Source organism: Syngnathoides biaculeatus, chromosome 14, assembly GCF_019802595.1.
Source record: "Syngnathoides biaculeatus isolate LvHL_M chromosome 14, ASM1980259v1, whole genome shotgun sequence".
Lineage (NCBI taxonomy): Eukaryota > Metazoa > Chordata > Actinopteri > Syngnathiformes > Syngnathidae > Syngnathoides > Syngnathoides biaculeatus.
The window spans coordinates 4,905,318-4,925,483 of record NC_084653.1 but is presented as its reverse complement, the minus strand read 5'-3'; the positions used below and the strand labels follow the sequence as shown (position 1 = coordinate 4,925,483).

Below are 20,166 nucleotides of genomic sequence, written 5' to 3'. Positions count from 1 at the left end.
GCTGCTTATCCCCACAAGGGTCTCGGGAATGGTGGAGCCTATCCCAGCTATCTTCGGGCAGGAGGCGGGTTACACCTTTAACTGGTTGCCAGCCAGTACCAGGGCACACATAACTATAGAGTCCCTTATGAATCTACCATGCGTGTTTTGGGTATATGAGAGAAAAAAAAAAAAATGGAATGCCCAGAAAAAAACCCACGCAGGTGCAGGTGCAGGGAGATCCTGCAAACTACACAGGGAATTTGAACCCCGGTCCTCCAGACTGCTACGGAGTCGCTCTAACCAGTTGCACCACTGTGTCGCCTAGAAGAGGACAAATTATGCAAAATGTTTCCCCTCAATTTGAACAAGTTCCCAGGTGTTTTAATAACATTTTCAGGGTTTTGTCAAAATACCAAAGGTTTTTCAAAGTTACAGACCACATTTTTTGCCTCGCCAAAATTGCCTTTTTGAAGTCCCGTTACATGCAAATTAACCCCTGTTCATTCTACCCCCTACATAGTATGGTCAATGCTGAGTACAGTTTACATTACCATGCCAAGTAGCATGGAGCACTGAGTAAATTATGAAAGCATTCCTGCACCCATGAAACCATACAAGTAGAGTCAGCACTTTATCTCTAAACCACTAAATTACACATTAGTTAGAGTGTGGATCCATCAACAGTGGACATGAAAATCTAAACACCTCTTTTCAAATGGCAGGTTTTTGTGAAATGACAAAAGTCTAATAAAAAAAATAATTTCAAAACTTTTTCCACCATTAACGTGACTTAAAACCTGTACAACTCAAATGAGATGATAACTAATCTATCAGAGGTGGAATAATATGATTGCACAAGTGTGCCTCACAAATGTACCAACCCAAATTGAAGTTAAACTTTTGTAGTAGGTCCCAAGCCTGTCTGGGTTTTCACCGGGTATTTCAGTTTCCCCCCGCATTCCTAAAACATACATGGTAGGCAAGGAAATATGCATTAACTTAAGACTTTAACTGGTGTGAACATTAAGGCGAATGGTTGTTTATTTGTGGTCTGCAACTTTGAGAGTGTACAATGACTCTCACTCAGTCAGTTGAGATAGTCCCGAACCCTAGTGAGGATAAGTGATACAGAAAATGGATGGATGGCTGTTCTCATAGGGTTTTCTCGTCATTTTCTTTGTCACATCTCATAAACCATAGTCCACTGAAATCTTTAACATCATGTTATTAATAAGGTAGTGGATCAGTCAGAAGTAGGATATTAAAAAATTTCCTAGACATTAAATGCACCACTCAACATAGTGATGACAGAGGACAAAAAACTGTGACTTGACTAAGAATTGGATAAGATTGATTGAATAGCTGCAGGAATTTGAGGCAAGGACTAGTAACAACCTTTCCTTTGTTATGGCTGCTGTATCTCCAACAGGCTAGTGGGTGTGAACTGCCACGAGATTGATGCTGTTTCTTTTGCTACGTAGCCCTGCATGCTTGAAAGGGACGCAGCACTCTGACAGTAAAACACGTCCACCGCAGGGGACCTGTATCCCGCGCCCATTCTAAGTTCCCATCCAGATCACAAAGACAATCTCAGCAGCTGTGGCTTTGCACGGCATGGATCACCACATCACCGCTGCACACCCCTGGATCTAAGCTGATGTTTGGTGCCTCGACTTAGCCAAGGTTGTGATCTCCAAGAACAAGTTTGGCACCATAGAACACCATAGCATTCTGTGCTGCTTGAAGAGCCCATAGGGAGTCCCTCTGCACATGCTGATTGAGGCTAATGGTGGTTAGCAGCCATGTGGTGATTGCTACCCCCTAAACAAGGGCACAACCTCCGAGTGGTATCCCGTCCCACACATACAGAACTCTTTTGCCCAAGTTGCGGGGATACCATCGTTACCAAGATGGACCTGGTTTGCGGCTACCATCAGGTATGGGTAGAGCCACTCGATGTGCCCAAAAAAGTGTTCTTCCACTCCCTTTTCCACATCGCTTTTCCATTTTTAATTTCTGCAGAAGCTTTTGGCCCTTAAAGGCCTCAGAGGAGACAATTCACCACCACAGCTGCATGACACGCAATTCCTGTCTACTTGGATGACAACTTAAGTGGAAAGCACAAATGTGGAAAAGCACCTGACAGACCTATGGGTGCTGTTCACAAGACTCAGTTAGCACAGCCTCATCGTCAACCCAGCTAAATAAAGGTTTGGGCTGTCATCTATTGTGGTGTGTGAGTGAGACCAGGCCACTGGCCTTCTACAGCAGACAGTTGGTGACAATGACTGGAAGTGCAGCACCTTTGAGAGGGTGCTCATAGGCCTCTTCCTACACACCAGACACTTCCGATACCTCTTGTAGGTTCACTGCCTTTGTGGACCACAAGTCACAGGCATTTGTCATAGACAAGACCTCTGAGCCGTGGTTTAATCGACAGGAATGTCACCTCTCCACCATTTCCATGTTCACTATGGACATCCAATATATGGCTGTCAAGGACAACTCTGTTGATGACTGCTTCTCCTGGTCAGTCCTTGGGTCCGTTCACTTGGGACTTGAATACACTGCCATGTCTGCTGACGATGCCACAGATGCTGAAATTCAAGAATTCCAGACAGCCCCCAGTGGCCAGCATCGAGAAGAGGTAAGAGTCAATAAAGTCAATTTCACACTCATTTGTGATGTCTCCAGTGACCAACCATACCCTATGGTACCTATTGACTGGTGGCACAGTGTTTCAAACACCATCAAAAGCATTTCCCGGATGGTTATGAAGGCCTCGCCCATGCTTGTGGGTCTCAAAAGGCAAGTCACCATGTGGGCTGTCTCCTGCGTTGTGTGTCAGTATGCCAAGGTACAATGCCTTACCAGGGCCTCTTTGGCATGATTTCTAGTGCACGAAATGTGTATCAACCATGTGAACATGGACCCCTGCATCCTTCCTGGGGATTCACTCACCTCCTCACGATGGTGGAAAGGAAAACAAAAAGGTTTCCAGAAGCTGCTCCCCTGTCGTCCATTACCTCAACAGAAGTACCCCCCACATTGATCGTATCCAGGGTTGGATGGTTTGGCATTTTGGTCGACCTTACCTCTAACAGGGGTACACTGTTCACTGCGGCGCTCTGGATGGAAATCACTGATGGTCTGGGTGTGAAGATCCACTGCACTACAACCCACTAATCCCCAGATGTCAAACTCAGGCCGAGGGGACAGATCTGGCCCTTCACATGATTTTATGTGGCCCGCAAAGACAAGTCATGTGTGTCAATTTCAGGATTTTTGTTATTTTATGGACTACAATTTCAAATTGTGGGATCATAAATTGAGATAATCATCATCATTGAGATATTGCAGGCATTTGTGTATTACCAAACATGAACAATAGTTGAAAAACCCAGATGCTGCAGCCCTCTGGTCTCCCATCTCTCATCTGGCTGTCTAGGGGGGTGGCCGACACCTTTGTCCCCGTCCAAACATTCCACCGCAGCCTGCCCCGTTCCGATCTGACATTGATGTGCCACTGCAGTTGGCACTGCCCCCACAGCAGGGGAATCAACCTGCTGTAGTCTCTGGCTTGGCCCCTCATCTGACCCAGGCTCTAGCACAGGCTTTAAGCCTTCTTCTTTTTGAAAATCTCATTTCCTCTGTTTATCCCATTATTTACTTCACCTCCACAATTGGTTTCGTCATAAAGTTAGTTTGTATTACTGGAGACCACAACTTGTAAAAGTCACTCCCCATTTGCACTGTACAATATTAAGAAAAATTGTATATTGGATGAATGACCGAATCTATATGTCATAATGTCATTAGATACTAATTTTGTAACTTTTTAGAGTAACGTTGTAGCGTACCTTCCTAATATGTTATCGTTAAATAATCCTGTAATGTAACTTTATAACATAACTTCGTATTCTAACTCCGTTACCTAACCTCTTCACATAACTTCATAATAGAACTTTATAATGAAACTTTGCAATACAATTCTGTTACAGAACTTTATAAATACACGACTGTAAATATTAAATTGAAAGCACTTCTGTAGTGCTTTCTCTATCACATTCACAATCCCCTTTATGGAGGCTCAAAATAACCCATTCAGAGTTTATTGTCCAAGGACACTTAGGAAGCTGACAGTCAGAGCCTGTATTCAAAACCCTGATCCCTGCTCACTGGATGACTCGCTCCAGCAACTAAGCCACAGTTTGACAGTACACTAATATCTAATGTCAAGTCATATATGTAAGGTTGTCAGGTATTGTTGTGAATTACCTACATAATACATCACATCATAACTTTGCCAAGTAACTTTGCAATGTAATTCAGAAATCTAATTGCGTTATATTTCTTTGCAAGGTAAACTCTTATGTCTGTATGCAGTAAGTGACTGAAAAGTGAACCAAGTAACTAAAAGTGAATTTACGTATACATAATTATTATGCGACAACAACACTACTCTTAATCTCACACATCCCCTGGAGGGCACTCGTGTACGACAGTTCGAGAATCTCTGCCCCAAAGAGCATGCACGAAGCTGCCAACGACAAGATTACAATTTCAAATTAGATTACATCGTGGGCGTTGTGTTGGTATATTTCACAAACACAGAGCTTGTTAGAAATGGTGTGAACAGTGATTCTCCTCAGAGAAATTGACCCCAGGAAATTTGGCAATCCATCCATCCATCATATCTTTGCTGAATTTGTATGAAAATATCCTCTACAAATGCAACATGTGGCCAAGCCGTGTGTTCTCTAGAGGGCCATTGTTCCCTCCAACAGGATGCTTCTAGGTATGGAAAGTAATGACACCAGGGAATTGTGGGAAACAAGGGATTTTTTTGAGGAAACAAACAAGTGCAAATAATCTGATCCTTCCAGCCTTGTCTAGTAGAAGCAGACTGGGTCAAACTAGTCAAACACATCAGCTTCCTGCAAGATAAACATGGGTGCACACAAACTGTGAAGTTACCATAAAATTAAAAGAATGTATCTCCACATAACTTGGGGTCAAATTTATATTGAAAAGGAGCCTTGACAGCTATAATAACCAATGTTAGTAGGTTTGTTTCCAAAAGGTAATTTCACAAAGTTGCAAATTGCTAGACGTGTTTGTTGAAATTTTAATGTATAACAATTATATATTCATCCATCCATTTTTTGAGCCGCTTATCCTCACAAAGGTTGTGGGAGTTCTGTAGCTCATCCTGGGTATCTTCAGGCAGAAGGCAGTGTACATCCTGAACTGGTTGTCAGACAACTGAAAGGCACATAGAAACAAAGAAGCATTCGGACTCACAATCACACCTAAGTGCAATTTAGAATCTCCAATTAATGCATGATTTTGGGATGTGGGAGGAAACCGGAGTGCAGGAGAAAACCCACACAGACACGGGGAGAACTTGCAATCTCCACACAAGCGGGACTTTGGATCCTCAGAACATATACTGTATTTCCATCACTGTGATTTTACGGACGCGTACGCGCCTGTGTGCCATCACACTCGCAAATCTGCACAGTCGAGCACGAAAAATCACGCGCGTAAAATTTGTTACAAGTAGAAGTACATAGATATTGAAAGATGTTGTCATGCTCTTTGGCTTCCTGCCCAGGCTGGGCGTAGCTAGCCAATTAGTCAGCGCACACCTGCACCTTGTCCCAACTGATGCCTCCCAGTATATATAGGACCCGGGGGACGACTTGTCCTCCGCCAGATCGTCGTCCTCGTTCCCGCACTCCTGTTTGCCTGACTTCTGCTCTTCGTGTACCAACCCACGCCTGTCCACTGACCACCCTCGTAAGCCTGCCGTACTATTACTTCTGATTGTTTGGACTGTCTGCCTGATCCCAGACCTTGGACCGAATAAAGGTTTCCTGTGTAATGTCTGCTTGTCTCTGGAGTCGTGCATTTGGGTCCACCCTCGAGCCCCGTTCATGACAGATGTCACTTATTTTGTGTAGTCTTGACCAATGTACCCTCTAAGTTGTGCCACCACACTCTCAGCACACATGAAAACCGATCCAGCGCAGTGAACCACCACAGCCTTTCTTTTCTCTTTAATGACGACCTGCTACTCAGCCTACTTGTACTTCCTAGTTTACACTCATAATTACAAACAGAACACATACTCGGAACTTTATATCTGCTGGGTATGACTGGTGCACCACACACATAACTTTATATCTGCGGGCATGACTGACCGCACTTGTACATTTTTCAAATGTCCATCCATCCATCCATCCATCCATCCATCCATCCATTTTCTTTGATGGTTATCTTCACAAGGGTTGCGGGAATGCTTGAGCCAATCCCAGCTGTCATCAGGCAGGAGGCAGGGTACAACCTGAACTGGTTGCCAGCCAATCGCAGAACACATGAAGACAGAAAACAGTCACAAACACAATCAAACCTAGGGTCTCCAATTAATGTTTTTGGGATGTGGAAGGAAACCAGTTGCTGAGGCAGCCGACTGGAGCTGTGGCCATAAGATTGTTGGTGCGTATCGTGGCGACAACCCCCGGACACGTTGGTGATGGATGCCATCAAGCTGAAGAAGGAGTCCTATTTGGCATTTCTGACCTGTGGGAATCCTGAGGCAGCTGATAGTTATGAATGGCCAAGCGGAATGCAGCTTTAAAAAGTTTCTTGGTGGCAGGGCCGTGGGGGTGGGAGAGATACACCCTGAGTTCCTAAAGCCTCTGGATGTTGTGGGGGTGTCCTGGTCGACAGGCCTCTGCAACACTGCTTGGACAACAGGGACAGTGCCTCTAGATTGGCAGACTGGGGTGGTGGTCCTCCTTTTTCAGAAGAGGGTCCGCAGTGTGGTTCCAACAACAGGGGAATCACACTCCTCAGCCTCCCTGGCAAGGTCTATTCAGGGGTGAGAGGAAGGTCCGTCAGGATGTAAAATCTCAGATTCAGGAGGAGCAATGTGGTTTTTTTCCTGGCCATGGAACAGCGGACCAGCTCTACAACATCGGCAGATATCTCAAGGATGCATGGGACTTTGCCCAACCACTTGAAACTCGTGTTTCATGGAATTAGAGATGGCGTTCGACCGTGTCCCTCGGGGTGTCCTTTGGGGGACATTTCGTGAGTATGTGGTACTGAACCCCCTGATATGGGATATTTGGTCCCTCTGCGATAGGTGTCAGAGTTTGGTCCGAATTGGCGGCAATAATTTTGACCGTTTTCCAGTAAAATGGACAGAACTTTTCAGTATTGCATCTTTGGTCTTTGCAGATAATATGGTTTGGTTGGCTTCATCAAACCGTGATCTCCCACCCTTACTGGAGCGGTTTGCAGCAGAGTGTGAAGCGGCTGGAATGAGAATCAGCACCTCCAAATCTGAGACTGTGGTCGTCAGTCGGAAAAGTGTGACGTGGAGTTCAAGTATCTTGGGGTCTTGTTCACGAGTGAGGGAAGAATGGAGTGGGAGATCGAAAGGCGGATCGGTGAAGTATCTGCAGTGATGTGGACTTTGCATCAGTCCGTTGTGGTTAAGAGGGTGCTAAATCGAAAGGCGAAGCTCTCAATTTACCAGTTGATCTACATTCCTACCCTCACCTATGGTCACAAGCTGTGGATCATGACCGAAAGAACAAGATTCCTGATATAAGTGGCCAAAATTAGTTTCCCCCGAAGGGTGTATGGAATCTCCTTAAGAAATAGGGTGAGAAGTTCGATCATCCAAGAGAGGTTCAGTGTTGAGTGTCGACTTCGTACACACTGTTACCCCTTGTGGTTATAGCACAGCACAGGGGAATATAATCTCAATGGTATTATTGTATTCCATTTTGAAATGGTGAGGACTTAGAACATTTCATAAAAAAACATGAGGGTCAGAAGGGCTGAATGTCTATGCCAATTTTGGCAAATAAAGTAAAAACGTAATAAGAGTAATGACTACAAATCAAATTAACTGACAAACTTTTTCAGTAAATATCGTGAGTGACAAAAAGCCTGTAGGTCATGATTGTGAAATCAGCTGCTGGAATGGTCATCCTAAAGGCCTCTCTCACGCTCTTTGTCCATGTCAAAACTGTCTGTTTCAAAACTGCCTACATAAATGTGTTGTAGGCCAAGCAGGGGTCACCAACCTTTTTAAAACTGAGCGCTACGTATGTCTTGAGTATGGTTCCTGTTAAAGGCTACTACTTTGATACAGACTTCTACAATGTTTTCAAATTACCAAATTAATGAGTTCACAATGATTCAGAAACATAAATATGAAATGCAGCATTTTAGTTGGAAGAAGCGTTGCCAGTTGGTACATGTTCAAACAATCAATGTAACGAAACATCGCTTCCAATAACCTAAGCAAAATACTAGAGTGAGGTGTTAAGAAAGCAGTGAGCCAGTGTAAGACCCATCTGAAGTGCTATGTTTCATGGCGCGATGAGACAGTAATTTTAGGAGCATGAAAATGAGAAAATATGTCTTATTTGAATGAAGTATTTATTAAGATGTGGATGATTGCACATACACATAATTACATAAACAACTGTATATTGACAACTATGAAAAAAAAAAGACATGATTAGACATTGGATGCCCAGACTGCCCCAAGGCATTTGTGGCTCTCAGTATAATAAGGAATACATCGGCTCTCATAAAAAAATACTAAATTAATGTTGTTGTATTCATTTCCTTTGCACCCGAAAGTCACAATAATCTCAAAGGCTTTGGAGAAAATTATCATGTTGTCACATGAAAAATATTTAAAAATGAAATGCATCTTAAACTCTTTATGGAGGTCAAAAAGACCATCTCTATTCTAAGGTTAAAATAAAAACATCTAATCAATCATTCAAATATCTAGAGCAGGGGTGGCCAACATGTTGATCACGATCGACCAGTCGATCGCCGAAGCAGTTTTGGTCAAATGGGTGACTGCGTGGCAAAAATAAATAAATAAATAAACTAATAAAAAAAAAAAATCATCAATCTCGTCGGTTGCTTCAGGTGTGGCCACGTTGATTGAGTGACAGTCGGTTTGACCAACCATGCGTGACTGCTCATGTGCAGATAAAGGCGCCTTCGAACAAGCTGGTGCACCACCACCACCCTCCCCCACAATGGTGTGGCAAGACACTACCGCAGAACCCCCCATCCCCTGTCGGGAGGATTGCGGGAGCTGAAAAGTTGATCTTGGCGTCAAGACCAACTGTGGGCACCCCGATAAAGACAAAAAAAAAAAAATCATTTGGGCAAACGGGAGGTGTTAGGGATGATTGTTTATTGAGCATTACCAAAAAAAAAAAAAAAAAACAGCAAGCTGTTTCTAAGTGCATAGAATATCATGGAATGAGCAACAAGTCGAATACGCCTCAATGTGTTGCGATGAGCCAGTGGTCAGCCGGAAGTGATGCGTCTCATGCCGTGAGGAGCCAAGAACTAATGCTGGAGCCACAAAATGCGCGAGCTCTAAACTAACTCTAAATTGCTCCTAAGTGTGATTCTGAGTGCAACTGTTGTCTGTCTCCATGTGACCTGCGATTGGCTGGCAACCAGTTCAGGGTGTGCCCAGCCTATTGCTTGATGATAGCTGGGATAGACCTTTACGACCTGTCAATCACTCGTACAATAATAGCCAATCAGATATCCGCATTGTCTTAACCCCTGGCATGACATGCGCCTGCTGCCATGTTGTCCTACAAGCAATCCTGGTTGTCAGTAGTATGTGCTTAGAAAAGTTAATGTTACGAAGAAAATGGTCGTCAGATGCGGTTGGGGAACGTCCAATTCTGATGAAAGATATCCTGCTAGGTTACAAAGGGCCTGTATGATTCTTTTTCCAAAGGCGAAAACACAGTTGACTTAAGTATCTAAAATGGATTAAGGCTTGCAGAAGACCACATGTACAACTAAATGTGAAGAATATCAACAAACACAAGGCTGTATGTTTGAAAGTAAGGGAGAAGCATCTTCTCTGAGTTTGATTTAATTATTATCAGTGCTTTATGCATTGCAGGAGAAGAACTTTCACGTTGTTAGTGTATCACTGACCTGCTGAATGAAGTGTGTAATGTTTTATGCTGAAGAGTCAGTTAGTGATACGTACATGTGCGATGTCATGCAAGAGAAATGTCCATTTGCTCATTTGTACCACATTAGACTTCTAAGAGAGAGCACTGGGTTAGATTATGAGCCACGTCAAACTTTTTCATCTGGTGACTACGGTACTGACTGAGTTAATCCCCATTGTTTAAATGTAGAAAATCAAACCAAACTCACTTATAAAGACTACAATGATATTACTCATGATCTTTCCAAGTAAAAACTACTCACCCTGCTTTACATGTGCAGTACGATTCCACTATTTTATCCTGTTGGATTTCAATATGAAGTTTGTGAGATGTCAAACGTTTTTGCATCGATTGCCAATGTTTCGCTGTAACTCTGATATTGCATCCTCCTGCATCCAAAATCTTAATTCTATGTACATATCCTTGCGTGAAATAGGTGAGACCTCTCTGTAGATCTCTCTTGCACAAGTCTGACGCATTTGGCATAAAACATACCGCAAATGTAGCTAAGGAGGCGGAGCTTAATATCGCCAATTGGAAAGGTCCATTGGCTCCAGCACTCCCGTGACCCTCATGAGTGGCTCAGAAAATAGATGGATATTTGATTTAATATCAAATTATTAATCCGTGTCTTTTGTGTTGTTGATTGCATGTTCGACACTGTAGCATGTATTTTGAGTAACTACCGTATCAATGAATAATACGTAACAGTACTATTGATTTACTATGTGCTGTACTACAGTACGACAGTCGCTACTTTAGCCAAAATAGAATTTTTTAGTGATACCAAAATAATCAATACCCAAAGTAATTTAGCATCACCAGCATTCCGATCTTCAGGTGATTCTGAATTCACGTATACTCCAGTTGTTAATTTTCTGGGTGATGCTCACAGCAAGCGCGTCGTCAGATTTACTTCAATCTTTACAGAAAACAAGAAAAATACTAGAAATATCACATCCATACAGTTTTCTATCGTGTCCATTTTCAATAAACGTGTGCCATTCAACACCCAAAACACTATTCGGAGTCATATTTTCACTGCAACAACCACATGGAACATTTTTATTTTCCTCAAAATTTCAAATAAACACTCACGTAATAGATAACACTAATGAAACTCAGGCCATAAGAATGTGAAAACAAAAAAGTGTCCTGAAGACACCATTGCCACCGGTTAAATAGGTCAGTTTATGTTCTTTCTGTCATTTTCTTTCGCCAGTCACTTTCATTCTTTCTTTTTATTTTTTGCAGTCTGATCTGCTGACACAACCGTCCTTTGGCAATGTGTCTTCATTATTCGACAACAAAACAGGGTTTCCAAAATTAGCAATAACATTTACTATTACATGAAACGCATGAGTGGTGTATAGGTAGCTATGTGGCTCTTTTGAACCTGGTATCTGTGTAACGGGACCAAGTTAGCTCTGTGGCTGAAAGTGAAGAAACCTCCCAATCCAGTGCTTAAAGAGAGAATTTGCTGCCGAGGTGCCGACTAGAGCTTTTCACTTTAGTTGTCAGAGTTCTCATCTTCACAGAGTGCACAATTTATTGATTTGTGATTTGATCAATGGAGGAGTCAATTATGGGAGGGTGGGGGTTGGGGGGCAGTCGGTTGATGTGCAGAAATGTTTCACTGGCAACACCTGAATGGCCAACTGTCCAACACCACAAACACTGAGCACTGAATAGTTGACACAAATAAGACGACGCTGCTCATGGAATTACAGTATGTGCACATGTCTGGCTGTTGCCTTTGTGTGGGCCAATATCACACTGACTTCAAATTGATCCCACAGGCTGGACGAAATTGCTGCAAAATTGCCAGAAGAGGCCCGCGGGCCACGAGCTTGACATGTCTGCTCTACTGGAACACTAATCGTTGTTCAAGTTCATCTTTATTTATTTATAGGGAAGTAGTTTATTACATGCAGTTTATCTCCACTGTAAAAGACTGTTAACCTAACCGGGGACATGCTGCAGTTTTGGTTAGAAACAGTGTTTAAAAGGGCTCTGCACTTAACACTGTCAAATGTATTTGGGAACAAATGAGATTTACACGTTTGTTTTTTGCAAAGAGGGAAAAGGGAAGGAATATCTGAAGGAAGAATTTATTTGTGGCACCTTGAAATCGAAACACTCTTTTCTGAGTCAGGGCCATGAGAAAATTCGGTGCATGGTGAATCAAGCAAGATGTTGAGAAACGTACAACCACCTTTGCTACCATAGCTGGTTCTATTGTTCTTCTGTGGTCTGTCGCAAAACTGCTAACATGGAAAACAGTTACAACCATGGACATGGAAGGTACTATGCGTCTATTACAAATGACCAGTGCGCATCTATAATGGCATATTGTTTTCCTCCAATCTTGATATAGTACATATACTGTTAGAATTTAATTTCAGTCAGACTGACTCAATAATTAATTGTGTTCCTCACACTATGTAAACTTACCGATTGGCACAAGGTCGCACAAATTCATGTTAGCATCATAAAATTAACTTTTTATCGGTCAAAAGATGCAGGCTTTGATTGAAAACAAGCTTACATAACTGTGCTGACTTATGAATGCAGTCTTCCGACTTAGATTTAAACACCCACACATTTGCATCATTGGGATGCTGATGATATTTGCTTTATGGAAAACGTTAATTCTTCCCATTATCTAAGCATCCATTTTCAACACTGCTCACCCTCACTAATGTTTAATGGAGCCTATCCTAAACAGTGACTCATAGAGGGGGTGTCAGTGGGGAAAGGGTGGCAAAAGAATGTTATTTTCTCAGCAACAGTAACATTCATGCAATATATCTTTCAAAAGACTTGACGTGTGTTTCCAAAAAATACAGTACTGATCACAGGTCCAGCACTGACTAGGTTGTATTTAACTATTTGGCAAATATTTTCCAGAAAATAGGTCATTTAAAATGGCACGGAACTGTCATCATTGATGACACATTTATCTATTATAGTGCTTTCCTTTTACTTTGCCTTTTTTGCAGTGCTTATAGAAGAAGAATATATATATATATATATATATATATATATATACACGAAAAGTGGTACAACTGAGGTAAATTAGAAAATGACAAAGTGACGCTACAATGGGACACTAAAATGTGATGCTACGTTTTAGAATCACAATGTGGTGTTACCATGTGCTATTACAATGCCACATCAAATTGGCCGATATGAGGTGCCTTTATGGTGGTTGCATTATGAGTATCATAGCAGAGTGAGAATATAATCACTAATTTCCATCACAAAGTTAAACCACAGAATTACAATACATACAGTAGTTGCACCACCAAAATACACTGTAAAATTTACCGTTAAAATGCTGTTCATAGACCCACATTCAAATCAGTTAAGACTTCTTTACACTCTCCATTTACATCATTATTATTAACAATGTTGAACTTATTTGTACACTTGTGTGACAGTGAAGAATTGACAAACTGACAACTGAGAAAATTCATGACGCCTTTCCCATTACAGCATTACATATAATAATATCGATTAAATTTCTCAACAGATTGACTACAAAGTTAATAAAGGTAGAGTAATGTGTTTTCAGATTCAGATTATTTAAAGCTTTCCCCAGTAAATAAAAAATGCCAACATTTTCAACTAATACTCTATAATAATTTAAAACTTTGGAATTTTTATAGTATCTGGCAGCTACACACACACATGCACACACATTTTGTACATAACCCTTTTGACAGAAGCAATAAAGGTTTTATTGGTTTTTGCAGCCATTGTATGGAGGAGCAAATTCATTTTTATGGTGTATTTTCAGGTCTGTACTTTACTGTCCTGTGTATTTATTGATCCAATTTCTCACACCAAGGTTATGCTTGATAAAAAAAAAAGGTCATTTGGCACAATTTTCTATGATGCTTCAGAGGACTGTTTGTATCAATGGTAAGGAAGTGTTTACCTGACTCTGTGGCATTCATTATTTTCACCTGGATCTACGTGTAAATGTCTGAAATGAGAAAAAGTGGCTAACAAATGAAATTGAGCTTGGTTTTGGTCAAGGGAAAAAAAGAACCTAGTCATGCAGACGGGATAAATAAAAGCGGGAAACAATGGGGCATTGCCGCGGGAGCATCATTAGGCCAACCAATAACAGTAACCTTCTGCAACGTTTGTGGCCACTCAGCAGTTCAGCTTGCACATTGACTTTCTCATGCAGCCTTAATGAACACCCCCCCTCCCCCCATCCACACACACACACACACACACACACACACACACACACACACACACACACACACACCACACACACACACACAGACACACACACAGAAACTCCCCAAAGCCTCCTTAACACATGCATCGCATTGACTGTTTTTTGACTTCCACCTGTTTCCCCATCAACAACATCAGTTCCCCAAGCAGGATTAAAATAACTTATGTGCTCCTATTGAGGTCTCTAAAGTTGACCTGCTGCTGCGGCATCAGTCTGCATGCTGGATGAAGCTCTCACCACAGTGACACTGTATTAAATATCAAACAGCTTTTTTACTTTGAAATGTGGTGAAACTCATAGATGAACCCTTTCCTCACACCCTTCTTCTTAATGGGAGGCAATTACTCACAGTTGTTGGCAGCAGAAGCTCCGGGTAAGGCGCAGAAAGTCACCCAGAAGGCAAGCATGTGAGCCAGCCTGGTCATCTTTCCTTGTTCTTCTGTTGTCTTCCCCTTCTTTGACATGTTATTTTATCCTCTGTGAGTTGGTGAGCGTTTGGTGAGGAGGAGCAGAGAGGCTCCTCATCTTCCTCTGTCCACGGAGAGGAGTGTGACGTTGGAGAGCAAACTGATCCCACGACGATGACAGGCTGCACACTCCTCCTCTTTCTCCACAACAACGACAGCGATTTGAGGCAGCCAACATCCGCTCTTACTCACTCACTCATTTACTCACTCACTCACTCACTCACGCAGCAGCATCCCTGCATCTCTCTCCTCTCCCGCCTCTATCCTCCTCCTGCCTCCTCCCACCATAAAAAAAACACCCACCCACCGTGAGGAAGGGGCTACGCCTGCTTGCAGCACACATTTTTTTTTTATAGACCCTCAATTTTAAACAGATGGATATTGTAGTGTTAGTATGGATACCACAACAACTATCAGATCAATCACTTTTACCGACATGCAATATAGTGTGTATCATATTCCATACAAAGCCACCGTAGATAGTGATCATATAGATACAGTATCTGATTTGAATTTATGAATACTGTATACTGTAAAGATAACTTACAGACCATAAAAAGATTAATGCCACAGATGGCACAGATGCCATAGAATGATATCGTTATCAAATACATAAATATGTGCTTTCCACCTATGCATGACAATGATCTGATACAATTGATTGATAGATGACAGAGACTACAGATATACTGATCAATACATAGATCAATATTTGATGCTGGTTTATAAATACTGCATCATATTACTGGATATAACCATATATTTATAGATCAATAGCAAAGGAGTGGAGTTTCCATGTTTTCTCTGGGGACTCCAAGTTTCATCCTGAGCTAATTGAAAACTCAATTGCCTGAAGGTGTGACTAGGGAGTGACTGTTTTTTTCTTTGTTTGTTGTTTTTTTGTGCCTTGCGATTGGCTGGAAACCACTACAGGGAATATCCTTCCTCCTGCCCAAAGATAGCAGCTGGTATAGGCTCCAGCTCTCTGACAAACATTGTGAGGATAAGCAGCTCAGAAATGGATGGATGCATACATATACTAAAAATACTTTCAATGCCATTAAACTAGAGTAATCTTTCCTTTTTTATGTTCATTACCAACATTTATATCCATTTCCAGCGTGTTTTGTTTTATTTATTTCCTAAATGTCAGAATGGATAATGTTTTTAAAGGCCATTTTGCATTAATTTGTTCAAAGTCTGATTTGGGAGATTTTGGGAAAAACAGTGGATGGTGTTGTTCCTTTGGAAGCTTCTGTTTTTTTTTTTCTTTTTACAGAAATTAAGTTAATTAAAGACACACCTCTGGATATATTCAAACCAAGCACACTTGAAACACACCACTTTATTGTAAAATATTGTGGGAAAGTAAAAATAAAAAACAGCCAAGGATTCAAAGAGCAGTGGATTTTCACAAGTCTGGTTCAACCCTAGGTGCAATTTCCAACTTAATGGGGTGCCATGCTCACCTGTTCAAACAATTATACACAAGTATAAACACCATGGGAATGTTTAGCAAGCATACAGTCCTTCAGAGATGAATACACTTTGGTCCAAAATGTCCATATCAACCCGAGAAGAAAAGAATGCTGGCTGAAACCGATAAGAGTGTGTCATTATACATAGTTGAAACAAGTATCATACAGACAGGAGCTGAAAACCCACTGCCAGGAAGAAGGCATTACTCCAACAGAAAGAAATAAAAGTTTGATTAACATCAGACAGAAAGTTGAACCTTGACCTGATATGGCTCTTCCAAATGGGCAATGACACAAAGTATGTGTACTGCCTGAAGGATAACAAAGTCAAATATTTTTGAGTGAGCATCGCAAAGTCTTGATCGAGTCCTATTAAACATTTCTGGACAGACCTGGAAAGTCGGTGTGCGTGCAATCGGGCTACAAACTTTGCTCAATTAGAAGTTTTGTCTGGTGGAATGAGCCCAAACTGAGCAATTGTGAGAAGCTTGTGGAAGTACACTTCATACAGTTTAAAGACAATGGTAACATTGTCTAAAAAAACAAAGAAAGAAAAAATAATACCATTATTCTAGCCTTTCGCGAATAAAATAATTTTGGTAATCCAAGTGACCTAAAACAGGAAAATTTTAGTCTGATTTCTCAACAGACAGTGGAACAAAATAGCCTTGCCTTCATATATGTTGTATGTAAACATCTGGTTTCAGTTGTAAAAGTGTAACATCAGACAGCAATAATACATTATTTGATATGTTGGCTTTTTTGTAAACCTGTCGTGTTCAGATCGAAAGCAGTGCGTAATGGTCAGTGTGTATCCTTTATTTCTGGAACAGTTTCATTGTGAAAAAGGGGAGTTAGAATTACTCTGCTTATCTAATTTTTTTTCATTTATTCATTTACATATGTATTTATTTATTTGTTTATACTTTCATGTTTATTGAAAATGCAGCCAGAGAGAAAAAGGTTTTAGTGGAAGAAGAAGGAACAGAATGGACAAGGGAATACAGGTAAAAACCACAGGAGAACATTCTTCCATTATTCGAATTGCTTATCCTTACAAGAGTCACAGGAGTGCTTCAGTATCTTTGGGCAGCAGTTGCAGAAACAAACAACCATTCACTCTCTCATAAGCCCATTCGAGTCACAAATTGATACAAGTTTTTGGGTTGTGGGAGGAAACCACAGTGCCTAGGGAAAAAACCCACAAAGCCATGGGGAGACTCCACACAGGCACGGTTGGGATTTGAACCCTGTCCTCAGAACTGTAAGGGTAATGATCTATTCAGTCGCTCTACCGAGCTGCCTCAGAGCATAACATCCATCCATTTTCTGAGCTGCTTATCTTCACGAGGTTTGCGGGAGTGCTAGAGCCAATCCCAGCCGTCATTGGGCAGGAGGCAGGATACACCCTGAACTGGTTGCCAGCCAATCACATGGCACATGGAGACAGACAACAGTCACACTCACAATCACACCTAGGGGAAATTTTGTCTATATACAATAAACGCATGTTTTGGGGATTTTTTTTTTTTTTAAATTGTCCCAGCATAAACAATTCAAGACTATAGCGTGTCTAAGGAACTTATTAGTGAATAGACGCCATACCACATGCACGTTAGTCAACTGGTGTACAGAGAGGTTGAGTTGGCACATTGAAGAAGAGGCAGCAATACGGTTAACAATATGATAGATTGACAATTAAGTGGGTTGTAGACAGACAAGAGAGAAACGAGATGAGAGGAATCATGAACTTTAGTCATTCTAAAAGAGAGACTGTTTGTGAACTGAAGGAATGTTTCCCTTGTTTTTATGAGTTTAGTTAAAAACAAATAGCGAATTAAATCAACCTTTTACACTGATTGCGTAGTGGTGAATTCACCTGACTGCAGTGCAGGCATCATGAGTTCAATTCCCACTCCATGACAGTGTGGCTGCGAGAGCGAATGGTTGTCTGTGTCTATATGTCTGCGACTCTCTGGTGATCGCTTCAGAGCAGAGGTGGGTAGAGTATCTGCAAAAAACATGCTCTGTTTTAGTTTGCATTTTACCTGGTTGACTCAAGTTTAAATAAAATAAATACAAATACATCTGGTTGCACAAGGATGCACTCCTTCTTATAACTGCCAGATGGCTTTGTCCAGAAGTAACAGTTCACATTCAAAGTCATCCTCAATGGAAGTCCACACACACCTGCCACCATTTTGATGTTTATGTGGAGGGGGACAACACATGCATTGGGCCTTACAGAAACCTACCTTTGTTTCCTTTATCCACTAAAATCACTGAAAGGAGAACCTGTTTTCTGACCATACTGAGTGATCATGTGTGACAGAGGGAGCGAGCGGGAACAGAACATACTGCAGAAGATACATACACTGACCTGTGAATAAATAAAAGAACTAATGTTGGCATATGCAGAGCCAAAACAACAGGATAGACATCTCCAACATACCTCAAGGAGATTTGGGCAGTAACAACGCTATGCTGCATGTAAAAGCAGTTATTTTTTTTGTAGTCTGTAATGTAAACATGACTCATGCACAACTGTCACAACTCACTTTGATTGGCCCAAAAAGCCCAGCAGAAGTGGACATGTAACTTTCTTGTGTCATTTGAACTTGAGTCATACCATCACTGTGGTAAGCACGGTAGATTCGAGCAATGGCACCAGATGCAGAAATTGAAAATTTAAGTCTAAAAACACTGTAGATTGCATCTGCAATTATTGATAGAAGTAATGAATGCCATGTAGACTATATTAAGAGTAAACACATCATTTCTTCTGTACAGAAATACTCAACTAAAAGTAAAATGTATGCTTAATTAAAACTATTTTGACATGTATTATTTATCCAAAATGTTACTTGAGTAAGTGTAATGGAGTGAATATAGCACATTCCTGTCCACCTCTGCTTCAGAATGTCGTCCGTCTTTCGTCCAAACTCAGCTGGGATAGGCTCCAGCACGACGTGACCCTGAACAGAGTAAGTGGTATTGAAAATTTTTGGATGGCTGAACCCTTTATTGTGTTATTTTGTTCCCAGGAGCTCATCACATTGAGGCACTGAGGAGGTTGGTGGGATGGCTGTACCCCCAAACAGATGGTGGATTCTGCTAAACTAAGGTTGATAGCAAAATTAAGTTCAGAGGTTTTTTTTGTCCCATGCTTAAAAGTCAAGTGCCACCCCTATAAACATCCTAAAGTAAATATTGAAATGAAAAATACACATAACATTATTCACTTCAATGTCTATACGAAATAATAAATATGAGTGTAAAGCGTGTCATCCATGCGCAAATTTACGGAAGTGTCATTCAACATCCAACATATATTGGCTGCATCTACTGTCCGTGACGTCACACTGGACATACGCCATTGAAAACACGCTGTGGCCCCGACGATGGAACACATCCCTTCAGACACGGAAGCTCTTTTTGAAGAAGAGAACATCTCACACCCAATTGGGGTTAATGAGTCACCACTGAAGACTATTCTACTTTTATTGTACTTACATAAATGCTTAAATATGACCTTATACATTTAAACAACAGATAAGGCGTTGTCCATTTGCTCATCATACAAGAATGTGTTATGCAACGTGATGGTTGTCCTTGATCTGACATCCTCCTCGCCCTGGCGTTGCCGTGCTGCGCCTGCAAGTGAAGGAGACAAACAACACCATATAAGGAGTGGAAAGTTACTATTCCGGCTCGGGATCAGACTTGGGGGCGGCAACCACTTCTACCATGGACCCATACATCCAAACAACTTTGTGTTACCAGGCAACTTTGTCTTCCTCTTAGGCCATCTTGTCAGAAGACACACGTCTCGTGATCAGCAGATGCCTAACTAAGACCCAGACGTCTGTATTGCACATTCCTTTGTAATAAATCCATTTGCTGTTAACTCGTATAATCATTGGTCATCTCTTCCTTAATCCGTGACC

The 20,166-nt window shown here is 41.4% G+C and overlaps 1 protein-coding gene across 2 annotated transcripts in view; it reads right to left on the bottom strand.

Annotated features, from left to right (window-relative positions):
- The window catches only part of LOC133512158 (contactin-associated protein-like 5), a 219,008-nt gene extending 204,180 nt beyond the window's left edge, over positions 1-14,828 (bottom strand). For both annotated transcript variants that reach the window (XM_061841507.1, XM_061841508.1), the window contains exon 1: positions 14,624-14,828. In XM_061841507.1, the coding sequence (XP_061697491.1) occupies positions 14,624-14,738 (115 nt within the window). In that variant the 5' untranslated portion in view covers positions 14,739-14,828. The remainder of the gene's footprint in view (positions 1-14,623) is intronic.
- Positions 14,829-20,166: the final 5,338 nt, after the last annotated feature.